The sequence below is a fragment of the Mirounga leonina genome, unplaced genomic scaffold, assembly GCF_011800145.1.
Source record: "Mirounga leonina isolate KUSES-001 unplaced genomic scaffold, KU_Mleo_1.0 Mir_53, whole genome shotgun sequence".
In the NCBI taxonomy this organism is placed as follows: Eukaryota; Metazoa; Chordata; class Mammalia; order Carnivora; family Phocidae; genus Mirounga; species Mirounga leonina.
In genome coordinates, this window is record NW_023270807.1 from 90,817,022 (window position 1) to 90,835,974 (window position 18,953).

The 18,953-nt window shown below is 40.8% G+C and overlaps 1 protein-coding gene across 1 annotated transcript in view; it reads right to left on the reverse strand.

Moving 5' to 3' along the window:
• Positions 1 to 4,751: 4,751 nt before the first annotated feature.
• Positions 4,752 to 18,953, reverse strand: part of TXLNB (taxilin beta) — a 44,468-nt gene continuing 30,266 nt past the window's right edge. The window contains exons 8-10 of the mRNA XM_034990794.1: positions 13,177 to 13,269; positions 7,092 to 7,187; positions 4,752 to 5,831 (exon numbers count right to left, since the gene is read on the reverse strand). Of these exons, the coding sequence (XP_034846685.1) occupies positions 5,031 to 5,831; positions 7,092 to 7,187; positions 13,177 to 13,269 (990 nt within the window). The 3' untranslated portion in view covers positions 4,752 to 5,030. The remainder of the gene's footprint in view (positions 5,832 to 7,091; positions 7,188 to 13,176; positions 13,270 to 18,953) is intronic.

An 18,953-nucleotide genomic window follows, 5' to 3' on the forward strand; every position in this document is an offset into this window, starting at 1 on the left:
TCTCCAAAGACTAACATCGTGTTAAATTAAAAAGAGAGATATAAAATATATGATGATAGAGCAAATGCTGATCCTGGTTAAGTTAGGGTGATGGAATTAGGGGTAATTGTCTCTTTTCTCTGTTTTCTACATGTCCCATGATGTAATTTTATTATTTTTTTTACTGAAAAGAATGCATTTATTATTTTAGAAGAAAGGCAAACAAGAAGAAAAACACTAAAGCAACCGCGCTGAGAAACATGTCCGTAAGAAGCCGCAGGGAGGATTATGGCTCTTGCCCTCTGGTGGCATCTTGCTTTCACAAAAGGGCCCACTGACTCATGTGCCTCTGCCTTTTATTGCTCTTCAAGTTTTATCTTTTTTATTTTTCATTTTTGTATGAGCTCTCACATTGAAAGTCTCTTTTTCTCCCTACTTTCCCTCTCTTAACATAATGTCTTCTGTGGTGGTTTTGTGTTATTTGACATAAAATGTCATACTGACTGTCAGCCCTGAAATAAGGAGTTTTATACCTCGGTATGTTTTAATTATGACACGAGGTAATTGAACATTATGATATATCACTTTGTAAAACATTGTTCCTGTTTCTTATCTCCTGGTAGAGTGAATCAGCTTCGGTGGATGATTTTTTGTGTCATGAATCAATGAACTTGTAGGTTTATTTTGCTAATGAAGTGTTTCTATCAAATGTCCTTCTTTATACAGGAAATGATTTCTTCTCATAGTTTGTCCTTGTCAGGAAAGGTAATAGTAATAACCTTTGAAAATACAGGTGTAAACTCACCGACAGGAACAGCATCGAATCTAGGACAAATTTTGTACACATGTGTTTATGTGCACCATGTGTGTATGTGTATGTGGGAACATTCACACGCATATACAGCAGCAACTGGTATTTGTAGAACTTCTCTTGGGAATACCACCAAGGAGACCACTTCAAGTATGGAAGATACGGCTTCACAAGACTAAGAAAAATCTTTAGTGCTATCATTTATGAATGCTTCTATTCCAGTGGAATGCCCTCATGGTTGATCTAATGATAACTTTAATTTTTAGGTTGTAAAGTACAGAAATATAAATGGTTTAAACCTTGTGAAAATTTACCCATATACCCTACTTGTACCCTAAATCTTACCTGCCAGCTTATGATGGCAACAAATTTTAGAGACCAGACTCATCATTTTTATTTCCTATTTTCTTTTAGGGAATTCTTTACATTTTATGTAAGCTCTACATGCAATGTGGGGCTTGAACTCATGACCCTGAGGTCAGGAGTCTCATGATGTTCCAACTGAGCCATCAGGTACCCCAATTCTTTACATTTTAAATTACTTTTATTTTTCCTAAATACTGGATTTAGCTGCTGGTTAGAGGAGAAGGAGCTGAGGACATTTTCCTGAAATGATTTCTCTCTAACTACATCTTAGTCTTACTGAAAAGCAGCTTCAGTTTTGGAGCAAATACATACTTTATTGTCTCAAAAAAAAAAAAAGAAAAGAAAAGAAAAGAGAGAATGAGAGAGCTATTTTAAAAATGTGTATCTAGGGACACCTGGGTGGCTCAGTCGGTTAAGCGTCTGCCTTCGGCTCGGGTCATGGTCCCAGGGTCCTGGGATCAAGTCCTGTATCAGGCTCCCTGCTCAGTGGGGAGTCTGCTTCTTCTTCTGCCTGCTACTCTCCCTGCTTGTGCTCTCTCTCTCTCCCCGTCTCTCTCTCTGACAAATAAATAAATAAATACACGCTTAAAAAAATAGCTCATTTAAAAAAAATGTGTATTTATACCAGGCAAAAAGGAGCAAAAACAGCCTTAAGAGCAGGGTTTAATCTTTTTTTCCCATTTTAGCTAAATATTTCTCTTCTCCAAGCATACTAGGAAATGGTTTGTTCAAGAAACCCTTCCTGGATCCGTATAGACTGGGAAGAGAGAATAAGCAAAAGGCAGAACAGTCAGGACTCTTGGGGTCTTACTAGGGAAACTCTTGGAGCAGTTAGAAGGACCAGGTAGAGGTACAATGAGCTGACACCTTCCTCACCCGCTCCCTTGCTCCTCAGAGTGTTTCTGAGAGCTCACATGGCCGAGCAACCTGTGGAAACAGTTTCACTGGAGTCGGGCACCAAGGAGAAACATCGGCCATGTGATCTCTGCGGGCAGCTGAGGGCCAGGCAGAGGAGCTGGGCTTTTGCTCTCTCACTAGTTCTGGGCATTCGTGTTCTCTCTCCCTTCTTTCCCTCCTTCTCTTTCTCTCACACCACACACACACACACACACACACACACACACACACACGCGCCAAGGTGTTCAAAGTGTTCATTATATGTACATTCGACTCAGAGACCAAAAATGTAACCAACAACGATTTAAAGCCATACTCTTTGTTAGGTATTATTGACACATGGAAGTAACAAAAGTAGGCATTCAGGAAGAGAAGTAACTTTAATAGATACATAAATTAGAGTTATTTAATTTAGAAAACGTAAACAATGCTGGTGTTTCTGGAAAGTAGACTTGGCATCTCTAGAAAGAGCTACGTGAACTTGATAATGAAGAAATTCCTTACTCTTTCAGGTCTTACGAATTATTGTTATAATTAGTAAGGCTGAATTTTAACACAGAGGACTATAATAAAACATTCTTTGAATATTAAAATAATCCTTCCAGAGCCTATATTAAGCTTTGCAAAGTTTAGGCAAGGTATTGCATTGAAACTCAGCCCAAGATATACACAGTAGTGCGTAATGTGTTGCTGTGAAAGCTTTTTGGATGAAAAAAAAAGAATTTGGGTATTAGAATATTTGATTTACCAGATTTTGGCTCTTCTCCTGCCTGTTTGTCTTGCAAAACATTCAGACTGAGACTTTACTATGATTATCTAATCTTACTCCATTCTTGGGAAGTTTAGCTTCTGTAAATAGTGGGCAAGGAGACCCTCCTGGATTGTTGTGGTGAGTACTTGGCTGTGAATTAAATTAATGTTTAAATCTCGAAGATTTCCAGTAATGTTGAATTTGGCTGGATCATTTGTGGTTATAGTATTTCGAGCCTTTAAAGATCCATGGAAAAATAAATAAATAAAAATACGTGGGTTCTCAAATAGTAATATGCTTTTTTTCCTGATTAGCATTTTGTTATTACCCTCACTGTCTACTTCAAACAAATTTTATGCAGTTTACAATTCTTGGAGCATATGGTTGCTGCCCACAAGCACTTTGTGTTCCTTGGCAGAAAGCCACACGTGACACTAAAGAACGGTTTTCTGGATGAACAGTAGAGAATCTTGCTTTCATCCATTTTTCTACTTGAATTCAACTTTTAAGGTAGGGCTGGGTTACACCTTTTTTTCCTTTTCTCCCTCCTCTCCCCCTTCCTCTCTCCTTTGCCCTCCTGTCCTCCCTTGCTTCCTGTTTCTTTGTTCCAGCCTCCTTCTACCCTAGGTCGAGTGATTTATGCTCTCAGCGGTGTTAGAGGTTCTTGTCCAGCAATGGTAATGTAATACTCATGTAGACAACCCCAGGTGTCTCTAGCTTTTGCCTTCTTCTGAGTCCTCACCTATTTTTCAAAACCTTTAGAGTAGGGCCCCATTTATTCTTGCTAGAGAATTCCACAAAGCAGATAACGTGTTGGTTTGTATGCCTCATTACTCATATTGAGACCCTGTGTGGACTTCTGTTTTGGAAAAATAATAGCTTTTAGTTAGCAGTAATTGAGATGAAGGCCGGGTATAATTTTCTGCGAAGTCCAGGGTGGGGGTTTCGAAAAAAGGTGCAGGTGCTTTGAGAATATAGATTAAAGCTGTGACAGCAAGAAGTGGTGGGAGCCCCTCTGGAGAGAGAGCAGTAGATGACAGTGAGGGAACTGGGGACTTGGCAGGGCCAGGTGAATATTCTTTCTTAAGACTCCCATAGCACAGGGGGCAGGGGGTAAGAGCATTGCCTCGTCTCTGGGGACCCTCAATCCCTCCATGCCCTGGCGTGCTTCCCACTTCCAGAACTTTCCGTGCAGGTAGCCACGGAGTGCCTGCCTCACCATGCGGGGTAGCAAAGCAGTGCTCTGAGTTGTGTCCGAGCGGCCGCTGGAGGAGGCGAGCAGTCTACAGCTGCGACTGTTCCCCTTTTCTGTTTACGACCTCTTGCGGCACCTGCGTGTCTGTGTGTTCTGCACACTCACAATCGGCCCAACTGCTTTTTGGTCATTTGATCAACAGGTTGGATTTATTGATCTACCATTCAGTTACTTGTTTTTGCCCAACATTACATGGCCTAAATACTTGCGTTCTGAACCTACTTCTGATGCATAGAGCATTAATCTACTCTCATCCCAAGCAAGTAAGAGATGTTTTTTTATTACCATCTAAATATTTTGCATGAGACAGCTCCAAAAAGGAATGAGGTGTATGTATTTTATACACACACACACACACACACACACACACACATATATGTATACACATATATAAAATATACACATGTATATATAGGTGCATAAACTCACATATGTATATATTCACACACATACGTATATATTCAGGCATATATACATGTATGTATATATATACACACGCACACCCACATGTATGCATATATTATGTATATAATGCTTAAATGGAACCTGGACATCCATTACTTCTTTGGAACTTATTAAAACTATATAGGGACATAAAATGAAACATCCCATTTTCTGTATTTCTAAATTGTAGTGGAAGTCTTGAAACTCCAAATCTTACTGTTGATTAAGAAGTTGAAATAAATACCATCTCAATGGAAAACTAATATGAATTTTCTATTTGTATGTTCTGTCGCCATTTGGGAAAATTATACCATCAACCCGCGTTAAACAGAAAAGCTCCAAATCAGTGATAAATTGAGAACAAACAGCACAGGCTGAATGTGTTCTGCGTAAGATTTGAAAGTGTCTTGATTCTAATCAAGTCTCTTCCCTTAGACATCCTTAGCCCTTAATGCCTTTTCAGAAGACAAGCTGTTATGATGGAGATGTAACGTCAGGAAGAAGAGCTTGGGGAGGCACCATGAGGCTTAGTCTACGCCTTCTAGGTTGGCGTCGGCCACTTGGGGCAGCTGGGGCCCCTCTGAGGCCCCTGCTGGCAGCCCCCCTGCTGTTGTGGCCGGTGGGGGTGGGGGCGGCCGCCTGCTGGGCCCACATCCAAGCACCCCAGCTGGCATCTGCTCAGCTGCCGCGGGCGGTGGAGCAGGACCGTTTGCCTCCCTCGCGGGTAGGGAAGCCTCGGCGGGGGACGGCCGGGCCTGACTAGAAGCTTCTGCCTCTGGCTTGTGGGGCGGCTGATCAGCCCGGACTGCTGCAAGGGGACCCCGGTCTTGGGCCTCTGCTCCCGACCCCAGGGCGGGGTTCCCGGGCCTGGGGGGCAGTTGAGCCTCACGGCCTCTTTCGGCTTCGGCCTGAGGAGTTGGGGGAGGCAGGGAACTCTCTGAATGGCACAAAGGGCGCAGAGGGGGTCGTGCCGGCTCCTGGAGGACCGAGTCGCCATCCGCTTGAGGACTGCCGGATTCTGGTTGGATTTCTTTGGCCTGGTCAAGGGTCGACTCTGGCCGATGAATGGCCATGAAGGCTGTGGCCAGATTTTTCACAGCACTGTGAACACTCTCGGCTTCGTCCGCATCAACCCCCACCCGCTCAGACCCAGCGGACTCGGGCTCCTCGTCGGAGGTGTGCTGACTGCGGTCATCCTTCGGAGGCATTTTTGCCTCTCTAATTTTCGTGTAGAGTTCATTTCTCTCTTCTTGTAAAGCTCGACAGAGGTTCTCCAGCCTCCCGATTTTCATGACGAAGCACTCATATTCTTTAGCTCTCAGTGCTTTCTGTGATTTGAAAACAATAGAAAAAGCAAAAAAGCATAAAACAACAAAGTAAAATTGCCAGGACGCTGTCTGGAGACAAGCAAAACCCTTTGTCCAGGAATCTGTCTACCTGCCTCTGGGGCCTGATCTCAGAGAGGTGGCTGAACAGACACCTGGCCAGGGGCATCACTGCAGTTTCTCCATTAGTGTGTGAGACTCTGGTAGAAGTTTAATCGCTGTATCCTTTTCTTTGGGAGAGAAAGACGGCAAAACTTCTCTCTGCTTCAGCCCAAGGCCTCCAATATCTTAAGTTAGATGCATTTTCTGCTTCCAGGACTTAGACGTCTTCCAGTAGCACAATGAATGAGATGGAGGGGGACCTGGCTGTCAGCAGTGGCTCATCTAGTCTATAGATAAACTGCTGGATGGGAATCCAGCAACTGTTTGATTTATGTTGGTGAATAATAAGCTCATCTCTTTGGAACTGGTTGCAATTTGGGATGAATTGTTAGAACAGTAATTATAATGACAGAAACTCCCACACACTAATTCATGATGCTGCTTGCTCAACCTATTCCATTCTCCTCCTTTTCTGTAGAAATGTTGGTGTGTTTGTGCGTGAAATCGTTCCTAATCATCTTACTCCTTGCCTCCACCTTTGTGCTACTTTGTACCCTTTAAGACTTCTTTTTTTCTTTCTTTCATTTTTTTTTTTTTTTTGCTTGTTCACATGGAGAGACCTTTGCCTGTAAAATCCGCCTTTCAGATTCAGGGCCACGTATCTTTGGGTCAACATCTACAGAGCCTGACATACTACCGTAATTAAATGCCTGTTGGAAGAATTAAACAATACATCCCCATATCTGTCTATAAAGTAGTACATACCCTGGGTGCTCGGGCTGGTGTCTTCTCTCATATGTTCAAATCAACTCACTAATATATTCTGCACCTGCTCTGTGCCAGGCACTGGGGAAATTCAAAGACAAGTAAGACGCTTGTCCTGTCTTGAAGGAATGCAGTTGAACAGGCATGGAGCTGATTTGAGGACAGCTTTGGACCCGGCAAGTAGGCATGTGACTTAGGGTCACAAAGCTTTTTGTGAGTCTGGACCCAATTCTATTTTTTTGCTCTATTTTTATTATAATTTCATATGTCACATCTCAGAAAAAAAATCAACTCTTTTTCAAAGATAATAATTTGTACTATTAGGTAATAATTATCTTCTGAGTACAACTATTTGGACTAGATGGGGGAAAATAAGCTGGGGGGAAGTCTTCTTACCTCTTCAATCATGTCCAGCAGAGCTTTGTTACAGTTCTCAAACCGGGCTTTCCACGTGGCTGTGTCCTTCTCTAACTTCTTCATTTTCTTAGTTGTCTACAAAAAGTTGAGTATTTTAATGTTAATTCTGAAGACTTAATATGTCAAAAAAGCTATTAGTTCCATATGTGACGCCAAGAAAAGTCCTTTTGTTACTAGCTGTTGAAGCAAACAGGTCTGATGTCGAGGAATGAAGATTGAGTGGGAGAGTCATATTTATTTCTGAATCATCTAAGTCAGTGGCGAGCAAACTTATTTGCACCAGAGCCAATTCAGGAAGAAGGAAGCTCCTTAGGTCCACCCTGTTTTGTCACTGCATTTTCTTTAGTTTAAAGTAAAAGTAGCTTTATTTAGTCACAAGAATAAGCTTGAAATTTAGATTTTTTACATTATTGAATAGGAGACTATCAGTGAGGAAGCTGGACGGGCTCTTTAGCCATTAAAATGTTGATACTATGTGGGCACACCTGAGAAGTAGCTACACAAAAGCAGCTTTCTCTTTTCTCAGTCTTTACATTTTTAAAAAAGTTCTTATTTAAATACTAGTAAGTTATCATACAGTGTAATGTTAGTTTCAGCTGTATGATATAGTGATTCAACACTTGCCTACAACACCCGGTGCTCCTGACAGCAAATGCCCTACTTCATCCCCATCACCTATTTCAGCCATCACCCCACGCATCTCTCCTCTGGTAACCATCAGTTTGCTCTCTCTAGTTAAGAGTCTATTTCTTGGTTTGCCTTTCTCTCTCTCTTTTTCCCTTTGCTCATTTGTTTTGTTTCTTACATTCCACGTGTGTGTGAAATCACATGTCTGTGACTGACTTATTTCACTTAGCATAATACTCTTTAGTTCCATCCATGTTGTTGCAAATGGCAGGATTTCATTCTTTTTTATGGCTGAGTAATATTCCATTGTATATATAAATATACCACATCTTCTATATACATTCATCAGTCAATGGATTTGGCTGTTTCCATAATTTGGCTATTGTAGATAATGCTGCTATAAACATCAGGGTGCATGTATCCCTTTGAATTAGTATGTTTCTATTCTTTGGGTAAATACCTAGTAGTGCAATTGCTGGATTGTAGGGTAGTTCTATTTTTAACTTTTTGAGGAAACTCCATACTGTTTTCCACAGTGGCTGCACCAGTTTGCATTCCCACCAATAGTGTGGAGGGTTCCCCTTTCTCCATATCCTTGCCAACATCTGTTGTTTCTTGAGTTGTTAATTTTAGCCATGCTGACTAGTGTGATAATACCTCCTTGTAGTTTTGATTTGTATTTCCTTAATGATGAGTGATATTGAGCACGTTTTCATGTATCTGTTGGCCATTTGCATGTCTTCTTTGCAAAAATGTCGTTTATGTCATCTGCCTATTTTTTAATTGGATTATTCATTTTTTGGGTATTGAGTTTTAAAAGTTCTTTATATATTTTGGATATGAACCCTTTATCAGATATGTCATTTGCAAATATCTTTTCCCATTCCATAGGTTATCTTTTAGTTTTGTTGGCTGTTTCCTTCACTGTGCAGAAGCTTTTTATTTTGATGTAGTCCCAATAGTTTATTTTTGCTTTTGTTATCCTTGGCTCAGGAAACATATGTGTGAAGCTGCTACAGCCAGTGTCAAAAAAGTTACTGCCTGTGTTCTCTCCTAGGATTGTTATGGTTTCAGGTCTCACATTTAGATCTTTAATCCATTTTGAATTTATTTTTGTGTATGGTGTAAGAAAGTGGTCTAGTTTCATTCTTTTGTATGTTGCTGTCCGGTTTTCCCAGCACCATTTATTGAAGAGACATTCTTTTTCCCATTGGATATTCTTTCCTGCTTTGTTGAAGATTAATTGACCGTATAATTGTATGTTTATTTCTGGGTTTTCTATTCTGTTCTGTTGATCTATGTGTCTGTTTTTGTGCCAGTACCATATTGTTTTCATTACTACAGCTTTGTAATATGACTTGAACTCTGGAATTGTGATTCCTCCAGCTTTGTTTTTCTTTTTCAAGATTGCTTTGACTATCTGAGGTCTTTTGTGGTTCCATATAAATTTTAGGATTGTTTGTTCTAGCTCTGTGAAAAATGCTGTTGGTATTTTGTTAAGGATTGCTTTAAATGTGTAGGTTTGCTTTGGGTAGTATAGACATTTTAACAATATTTGTTCTTCTGATCCGTGAGCATGGAATGTCTTTCCATTTCTTGTGTCATCTTCAATTTCTTTTTTTTTTTTTTAAAGAATTTATTTATTTATTTGAGAGAGAGAGGAGAGAGCACCGAAGAGAGCACAAGCAGGGGGAGCAGCAGAGGAAGAGGAAGAAGCAGACTCCCCGTTGAGCAGGGAGCCTGATGTGAGGCTCGATCTCAGGACTCTGGGATCATGACCTGAGCCAAAGGCAGAGGCTTAACCGACTGAGCCACCCAGGTGCCCCTGTCATCTTCAATTTTTTTCATCAGTGTTTTATAGTTTCGGAGTACAGGTCTTTTACCTCTTTGGTTAGGTTTATTTCTAGGTATCGTATAGTTTTTGGTGCTTGTAAATGGGATTGTTTTCTTAATTTCTCCTTCTGCTTCTTCATTATTGGTGTATAAAAATGCAACAGATTTCTGTTCCCATTCAGCACTTTGAATGTATCATGCCACTGCCTTCTGTCTTGCCAAGTTTCTGTTGAGAACTCTCCAGCTAGCCTTATGGATTTTCCCTTGTAAGTTAAGGACTTTGTCTTGATCACTATATTTTGCAAACATAATTACAGTATGTTTTGGTGTTGGCCTGCTCTTGTTGATTTTGATGGGAGTTCTCTGTGTCTCTTGGATCTGGGTATCTGTTTCCTTAGGGAAATTTTCAGATTAGGGAAGTTTTCAGCTATTATTTCCTCAGATAAATTTTCTGTTCCCTTTTCTCTCTCTTCTTCTGCTAGGACTCCTACAATACAAATGTTATTACATTTGATGGAGTCACTGAGTTCCCTGAGTTGATTCTCATGTTGCATAATTCTTCTTTCTCTCTTTTGTTCAGCTTCTTTACTTTCCATGACTTTGTCTTCCAGGTCACTAATTTGTTCCTCTGCTTCTCCCAGCCTGCCGTTCATTGCAACAAGCCTGTTTCCAATCTCATTTATTGCATTCTTCATCTCTGATTGATTCTTTTCAAACTTTCATCTCTGTGGTAAGGGTCTCACTGATGTTTTCTATTCTTTTCTCAAGGCCAGTGAGTATTCTTATGACTGTTGCTTTAAGTTCTCCATCAGGCATGTTACTTATATCTGTTTCGCTTGGGTGTCTGGCTGTGGTCTCATCTTATTCTTTCATTTTGGATCAATTTCTCTATCTTCACATTTTGTCTAAGTCTCTGTCTTCTTCTCTGCATTAGAAAGGCCAGTTATGTCTCCTGCTCCTGAAGGTAATGGCCTTATAAAGAGGAGGTCATGTAGTGCCCAGAGCCTGGTACTTCAGGGAAGGTCTCCTGTGTGTGCTGTGGCGGCCGGTGTCCATGCTGCACTGCTTCCTGCAGGTGGCTCTACGTTTATGCTGAGGGGCAGAGGAGGGAAATGGTGCTGGCCAGCTCCTGTGTTCCTGGAGAGGTGTTTCCATGAATGCTCCCCTCAGGGACACACTCTGAAAAGTGGGAATAATCTCCCCACCGTGTGCCCCAGGTGCTCTTCACATCGCCATTTCCACATTGTCTACCCTGGGATTTTTGCCTGCTTCTCTCCAGTCAAGACTGCTGACCTTTAAAACTCCAGGCTTTAAGACCCACTGGTTGCAAGAACTCATAAAATTTAGCCCCTCTCATTTTCTAAGCCAATGACTCTGGGGAAATGTTCTCCTTGTGCATTTCCCTGTGTGCTCCTCTCTCTCTCACCCTTTTCCACGACCACAGCTCCCTCCCCTCCACAGCAGCTGCAATCTGTTTCTGCCCTGAACCACGGTTCTGCACTGCCTACCTTCTTTGATATGGCCTCTTCTCTCGCTTTAGTTGTAGAGTTCATTCTGTCAGTCTTCAGGTCAATTTTTGGGGTGTTTAGGGTGATTTAATAGCTACGTAGTTGTGTTTGTAGGACGAGGTGAGTCTAGGGTCCTCATACTCCACCACCATCTTTCTGCTCCCTCTGTCATCACATTTGTAGAGTGTGGTGGGATTCATAGAATGTGATTACATGCATTATTCATTCCATTCTTGAAACAGTCCCAAAAGGAAGGTTCTGTTTTCACCTTCACTTTATCACTGGGGAAACTGAGGTTCAGAGAGGTGGAAGAATATTCAGGTGAATTAGCAGAAGAGTGGGACTAGAGTTATTTCATTCCATTTAATGCAACATACACAGAGTGTCTGCTGGTCATCAGTAAGGAGCCAGGTGTAGGGGATACAGAAGTTAATAAAATGCAGGCCATCTTTTTTAAACCTGAAACTGTTTGTTAGATCTCTGCTCTGCTTGGATGAAGTGAAGGTCAGGCATGTAATCAGGTGCAGTTTCTCTGGATGAACCACACCTGGGCACTTGCTGGCTCTGTGCCATGCTGTCTGAGGTGGTGTATGCTTGGAGGCCAGAGGCTGGGCCCAGGCTGTCAGCCCCTGGGCTCTATAGAGAAGCTAGGGGAGCTTTGAATGGTTTTTAATTTTGATCATTTCTTAACCAAGTTAGTGGTTTAGAAACTTTTTAAAGTCATCAACCTCTTTAAGAATTTGATGAAATCTATGGAACCACACTCAAAAAAATGCAATATGCACATCAGTTTTTTGTGTGTGTGCTAATTCTCAAGTTGACTTTAAAAGTGTATAAATAAATTCCAGATTAAAAATTCCTGTTCTAATATTTATTCCAATATCAAAACTAATTTTGAAATAAGTAAAAACACTTTTCTGCTCTAATATTTATTCTAATCTTAACACACTATAGTGAAAAAAGATTTTTGAAAAATAGATAGATTCATCTTGGAGTGGGAAAGTAGTAATTTTAACAAGTGTCGGCCTATTTATGTTTGTTCATTGAATTGTGAAATTTATCATATAATTTTAAGAAAAAAATTTTTAAATTTTATTTATTTATTTGAGAGAGTGAGTGAGTATGAGCAGAGGGAGAGGGAGAAGCAGACTCCCTGCTGACCAGGAAGCCTGACGTGGGCCTCGATCCCAGGACTCTGGGATCATGACCTGAGCTGAAGGCAGATGCTTAATTGATTGTGCCACCCAGGCACCCCAAGAAAATGCTTTAAAAGGATTCTTTGTGCACTTAAAAAAGGTTAATGCCAGTGCCTGTTAAGAAACACAATTCTGATGCTAATTTTATTTTGGGAAAATATTGGATTGAATAAAATTTAAACATTATGTCCAATAATAATATTTAGCACCTTATATTTGTAAAAGGGTAGAAGTTTAAAACCCTTTAAAAATACATTAATTTATATTTGAACTTCACAATCTTGTGAAGTAGGCAAGGGAAATGGTATCTTAATGTATAGATGAGAAAAATAAAATTGGAGGGAAGTTAAGTGGATTGCCCAGTGCTACTTGAGGAGTGACAACACACCCAGAATTTGAATTCAGGCTTCCTTCTCATTCAAGGCTCTGCCAATTATAACATACTACATATATTCTCTTCTAAGAAGAATTGTATGAAATGGTTTTTCTACTCTAAAATTCTCCTCTTGCATATTTGTATGAAAGTTGTTTTTTCAATCTTTAAAAATTAGATTTTTCAAAAAATTTAGTATAAACAACATAATGTTAAATTGCCAACTCTTGTCTTTTTTTTTTTTTTCTCCTTTTTCTTTCTTTTTTTTTAGCTCTTGATGGACTAGGAAAGGAAAATATTCTTTCTCAGAGTGAAAGTGTATCCTAGCATTTTTGGACTCTTCCTGAGATTAATTTACCAGATACTTACCAATTAAAAAAATACAGTCTAAAATCTCATTTGCATGTATAAGTGTTTCATTACTTCATGAAATGCACTGAAGTATCTTAATGAGAGAAAAATGAACCCAAAGGAGAATTGCCTGTCAAAACAGAAAATGCAGGATTTTGTGGGGGGATAATACTCACTTTATCCATTTCCTGTTTGAAAGTGGCAAACACCTCATTGCTTTTTGTTAGTGTGTTCTGGAACTCTTCAAACCTTCCAGAGTACAGAGTAAGCTGTAAATAGGGGAAAGAGTGGATCTATTTTAGGGCTGCTTTCAGAATGCTTCCAGGACAAAACAACATGTCATTGTTCATTATCTGAAAAGAAAAATGACTTGAGGGAATTCTCAATACAATGTTAGTAATATGTTCAGTTATTTTATTTACTATGAGAACAACCTAAGTCAGTGAGTATGAGTGAAGTACATCTTTAAGGAAAAAATGAAATAATGACATGTCATCACCATTTCATTATATCAAAACTTTTACCAACAAACTATTATTGAGCACTGAATATACGCATTGACTCTATGTACAAAAGCATTTAACACGTGACTACTGTTTTTGAGAGACTTCTGCTCCTGATAGGAAGATAATCTCAAAGACTACTTGATTGTGGGACAGTGAATACAAAGTGCCAACTCCATTAAGGATAGTGCCAGTCAGAGAAGGAAGGGAGCAGGGCAGGTGATCATGTGAGCCATGTTTTTGTGGAGAAGGCGAGCCTTGCACTTGGTCTTGAAGGGAGTGAGAATGTAGACAAATGAAAAGCAGTGGTAGGAAAGGTGGACCAGACATGGGTGGCTGCCATTATACAGCTGTGCCCCACTGTGCCGCCATTTGCATTTTAGTCATGTTGGTTTTGTATGTTTCTGAATACAGTGTTCTAGCTAATAGCAGTTAAATGTCCCTTTTCATCAAAACCAGTTTATTATACCAATTTTCTACAGATGGAAAGAATGAGTCTTGAGGAAGAAATGCCTTTTCTAATATGCATAGAATATCAAACATCATATGGGCTAGCATTGGCAAGTGTGTGGCTCACCATGGGAGTAGTACCTTGTACCTCTATCTACGTCCTTATTCCAAGGATTGCATTTGGGGTAGGAATAAAGCAGGGCAGGAAAGGAGAGTGTGTTGCTAGTGACAGGAATGCAATAATAACATTTTGCTTTTGAAAATGATTTTAGAATAGCATGCTTTGAGTGAATGGAGATTTAATATGGATGATACACGTTAGTAAAGCCTGCATTTTCTTTTTTTTCTTTTTTTAAGATTTTATTTATTTATTTGACAGAGAGAGACAGCGAGAGAGGGAACACAAGCAGGGGGAGTGGAAGAGGGAGAAGCAGGCTTCCCGCGGAGCAGGGAGCCCGATGAGGGGCTCGATCCCAGGACCCCGGGATCATGACCTGAGCCGAAGGCAGACGCCTAACAACTGAGCCACCCAGGCGCCCCAAGCCTGCATTTTCAAATGAGTATTTGGTACTGTTGAATGCCTGAAGCAGCTCCAACTCCTCAAATGGGCATTGAATGACTAGCTGGTGGTACCTGTGACACTCATTTTGAAAGCAGAAAAAAAACTACTGACTGGAAACGAGTAGATTGGAGAGTTCTCAGTCTTGGGGGTGAGAGGTAGAGAGAGTATGGGACTCAACCCTAGAACCCAGAAAATCTGCTTATCTAGAATGGCTTATTCTCAAATGTTTTAGAATAGCAGAGATTTTACCACAGTAAACAAGAACAACAAAATGATAACATAAAATCTTTCCACAGGATAGATTTTCCAAAGAGAAGTCAAACAATGGCTGGCCATCATCTTGAAATCACACCTTAGCTTTGTGAATATGTGACAGGGCAACTCTGGTGGCCTAAAATTTGTTTCTCGTGATTCCTTGGCACACAGATTAAAGAAGATTGAGTAAAGGAGCATCAGGGAAGTCATGGCCAGGAGGGTACCCCAGGGTTTTACACACAGAGACGCACACACGCACACACACAGCACATAAGACAATCCTTACTCATTAACTCATTATGTGCAACACACTCTTGACCTGTTCTATTTAATTCTGTTTCTTTTTTTTTTTTTTTTCCAAAGTACTGGCTGGGATCCACTGAATTGATTTCAGGGCCCATGAGTAGGTCAAGCTCCTTAATCCGAGCATAAGCTTCTATGGGACTGGCTACCTGTACTGCACATGATCTAGCAGTCTAGGGTAGGAACAGCTACTCCGGGCTGATCCTCTTCACCTTTTATTACAAAATCTGTTCATTTGCAGTCCTGGTCAGGTCTCTGTTAAGCCTCTTTTTCTGACTTTCTCTCCTGTCTTTTCCACACTTCTCAGTAATTGCTGCAGAGTTACAGGAGGGTGACAGATACTCCGGTCTCCTGAGCAAGTCCTCCCAAACCTGCTCTTGCGGCCCTGGAGCCCCAGGAGGCCCACAGGAGGAGCCCGACTGGGCGCATGCGCCATCCACCTCCAGGGCACAACCTTGTCAGCATCAGCGGGGGCAACCGCACCCAGCTTGCTCAGCTTCTGCCCTTTCTTTGGGCAAAATGCTCTTTTGGGTGTATACGTTGGGCAGATTTTGTTTCCTTTCCTCATGTTTTCTTGTGGCATGGAGAAGGCAGACACACCCAGAGTGCCAGGAAGCGGTGTCTCATTTCATTACCACTTCTCCTGGCCTTTTTCTAGTGACCGTTTTTTTTCTTCCCTCAACTTTTTTTCTTTCTTTTTAATTAGGGTAAATACATGTAATGTAAGATTTACCATCTCAACTATTTTAAGTGCACAGTTCAGTGTTGGTAACTCTGTTCACATGGTTGTGTAACCAATCTCCAGAACTGTTTCAGCTTACAAAACTGAAACTTGACACCCAGGAAACAGTTAAGTCCCCATTTCCCTTCTAGAACTGTTTTTCGTACTCAGCTTTTCTTCCTATTTGACCTCTTTGTTGTAGGTGGCAAAATCTGGGTGGATTACACTTTCCTCAGGTAACCAACTCTAACACTCTACCTACACTAACTAAAAGTGGGCACTGCCTGTTTACTTTATGCCAGTTTGCTTGGTAGTACCTCCCCTCTCACTATTACGCTGACATGATGCATGTTTGGTTTCATGTGTCATATTCCTGCTCTTGTTTTGGTATTTCAGAGAACCATGGAAGGGATATCCAGAGGTCATCCATAGTACTCCTGCCAGAGGCAGAAATAGAAACAAACTATTCTTAGGGTCAGTAATAGCAACAATTGCCCCAACATTTTCAGTTTTAAGTGGGTGAGCGACACATACGTTCTTTTAATGGAGCACTGAATTTTAATTACAAACTTTCATAGCATTTAGGAAACAGAAGCGTGTCCAGGAATTGTCTTAGCAAACTTGTGAGATTTGGTTTGGGAACAAGTCCAATTATAGTAGTAGTCGCAGAGTAATCTCCTCTCATCCTCTCCACAGAAGGTGAGGACTTCTGGGTTTAAAGGCTATGATTGCTGTCTTTAACAATTTACTCCATGATCTTTCCCCTCGGGCCGTATCTTTGTGGCCGCGTGGCTGGGTTGTTTGTACTGCTGACTTTCCCCATCTACCATCTTCATCCGTATCGATCCAATGAACACTCTATTTGTAGTGACAATTGTATGCCATTGATCATGTCTGACATTTACTCTGTTGCCTTGGTTTGTATAATTGAGAGCCAGACATCTCTTCCCTAAGTGAAAACCATGCCGCACACTGGCAAGCTGTTGTCTTACGGCTGAAAGTGACTTCGTCTAGTAAAACACAATCTGTCCTTGTTATTTCCCTTGCTCAGACCGTAGAAACGGGGACTTAAGACCTCTGTCTCCTACCACTCCACTCCTTCAAACAAACTGTAAAATCAAAGGAAGCGTTCAAGGGCTAAGCCCACTGACCTGTGGTAGATTTTGTTTCTCCAGGTTTAAAGGTTTTAAAAATATAATGTTGCTACTTTTGAAGAGGAGCTTTAAACATGATTACACATAGGGTTTGGGGGCCTCTATATTCTTCTTGAAGATTAAGTTATTATTGGAGTTTTGAAAAGTGCCTTGAAGACAAGAGACAGACAAGGGACGGTCCTTGCAGAGAGCCCCACATGATGGAAAACAAAGCAGTAGAGGAGAAGGCTAGGTTAACCCAGCTTCGGGCCCCATGGCTTCAACTCTGGACGTTCTCTGCATTCAAGAACAGAGCTGGACAGGGTCTGGAGATCATCTGTTCCAGCGGTTCTTCAACCTTTTTGCAACTAAAGACTCCTTTTGTCTCATACATCCCTACGTAGATCCTCACCTATGAAATAATAGTTGTATTAGCTCACACACTAATTGTTAGCATTTTTATTAATATTATTATCACTAGATTGTGAATTTGATTGGGTAGGGATTTTTGATTCTCTTATTGATTAGTGTATCTCCTACACCTAGAACCTTGCCTAGCACTGAGTGGGTGCTCAATAAATATTGGTTGAATTAATTATGCTTCTTATGGGCCAGGCATGGAGCTAAGTGCTTTGCATGCATAACTTGAAAACAAACTGCATATATTACATATTCATTAACTCATTTTCCTTTTATAAATTTAACCAAACACGTGAATAATTGCCATGCATAGCTGCTGAGGGAGAACTGATATAATGTCAAAAGCAACTATATTTTAGATCGTAGCTGCTGCCTTGTATGCTGTTATGTTTTGGAAATACTGAAAAGTGATGAGCCTCCCAGAGGTCAGAGAACTCCACCTCGGGATCACTGATGCATTTTACAGACAAAGATATTTAGGTGTAGGGAGGTTCAGATGGATTGCACAGGGTCAGACAAATTCTGAGCAGAAGAGCCAGGACTCTGACCTTGGTCTCTGGACTTAGTCCAGTATTGAGGGATGAACGAGGAACATGGGCAAGTCTAAAATTCCTAGTAGATGCTTTTTTGAATTTAAGGGGGTATTGGTGGGATATTGGATCACACCTTTATGTTTTATTCCACAGGTCTTTAAAGGCCTAGATTCTGATGCCAGCTGAAGACATGACTCTCTAGCCCAGAGTCTAAGGTATTAATATACCCTTCTCAAGTTCATTATCACCACTTAGTATAGAGGAGTAGACATTGCTTGTCACAAACGATGTGAACAATGAATAGCTTCAAATATTGTCTATTGTATCCCTCAAGGCTCTGTGCTGAGAATGGGGCAGAGATGGGACCAGCAGCCCTGTCCTGATTCTCTGGACTGTCTCCAAGACTGTGAGGTCACACCTCCTCTCCTCCCGCCCGCCTCTGGTTAGAGAGCGACCACTGCCTACCACCTACCTCACAACCATGATGTGGTGGCTCTGTGATGACCTAGAGGATGATCTTGAGTTGTAACTCTAGAGTTTAATCTTTTAACTCTGGATCCTTTAGTTTTATTAACAGTAAGAAACATTATGCTTCAAACTCCTATGTAATGAGTATTTAAAAATGATTTCGATAGGTTATTTTATATTACTGAGGGAAAACAATTATCACTGCATTCGGTTCACACATTGGAAAAGTCTGCTTTAGGAAGTTTAGATATGGAAATGTTATCTGTATTTTTGTCTGCAGTGATAATGATTTGTGATTTTAAGTTTCTTATTTTTCTTATCTGTCTCTTTAAAAATGAACAAGTATTCATTGAACTTGTTCATTCATGTAGTGAACAAGTTTTTTGGTTTTGTTTTTTATTCTGAATAAACATATAGCAGTCTGCACATAAACATTTACAAGTGAATTACCCAAATCTGAAATTACCGCTGCCCAGCTTGAAAGGCTTGTGATTTCCTCACCTTCTGTGAGTTTATTTGCTCTCTGTGACTTACAGTCCCTGTAGCACTGGGACTCCCAGCATGGGAGCTAGCGCCTCTCTACAGCTCAGCCCTGGGATGCTCAT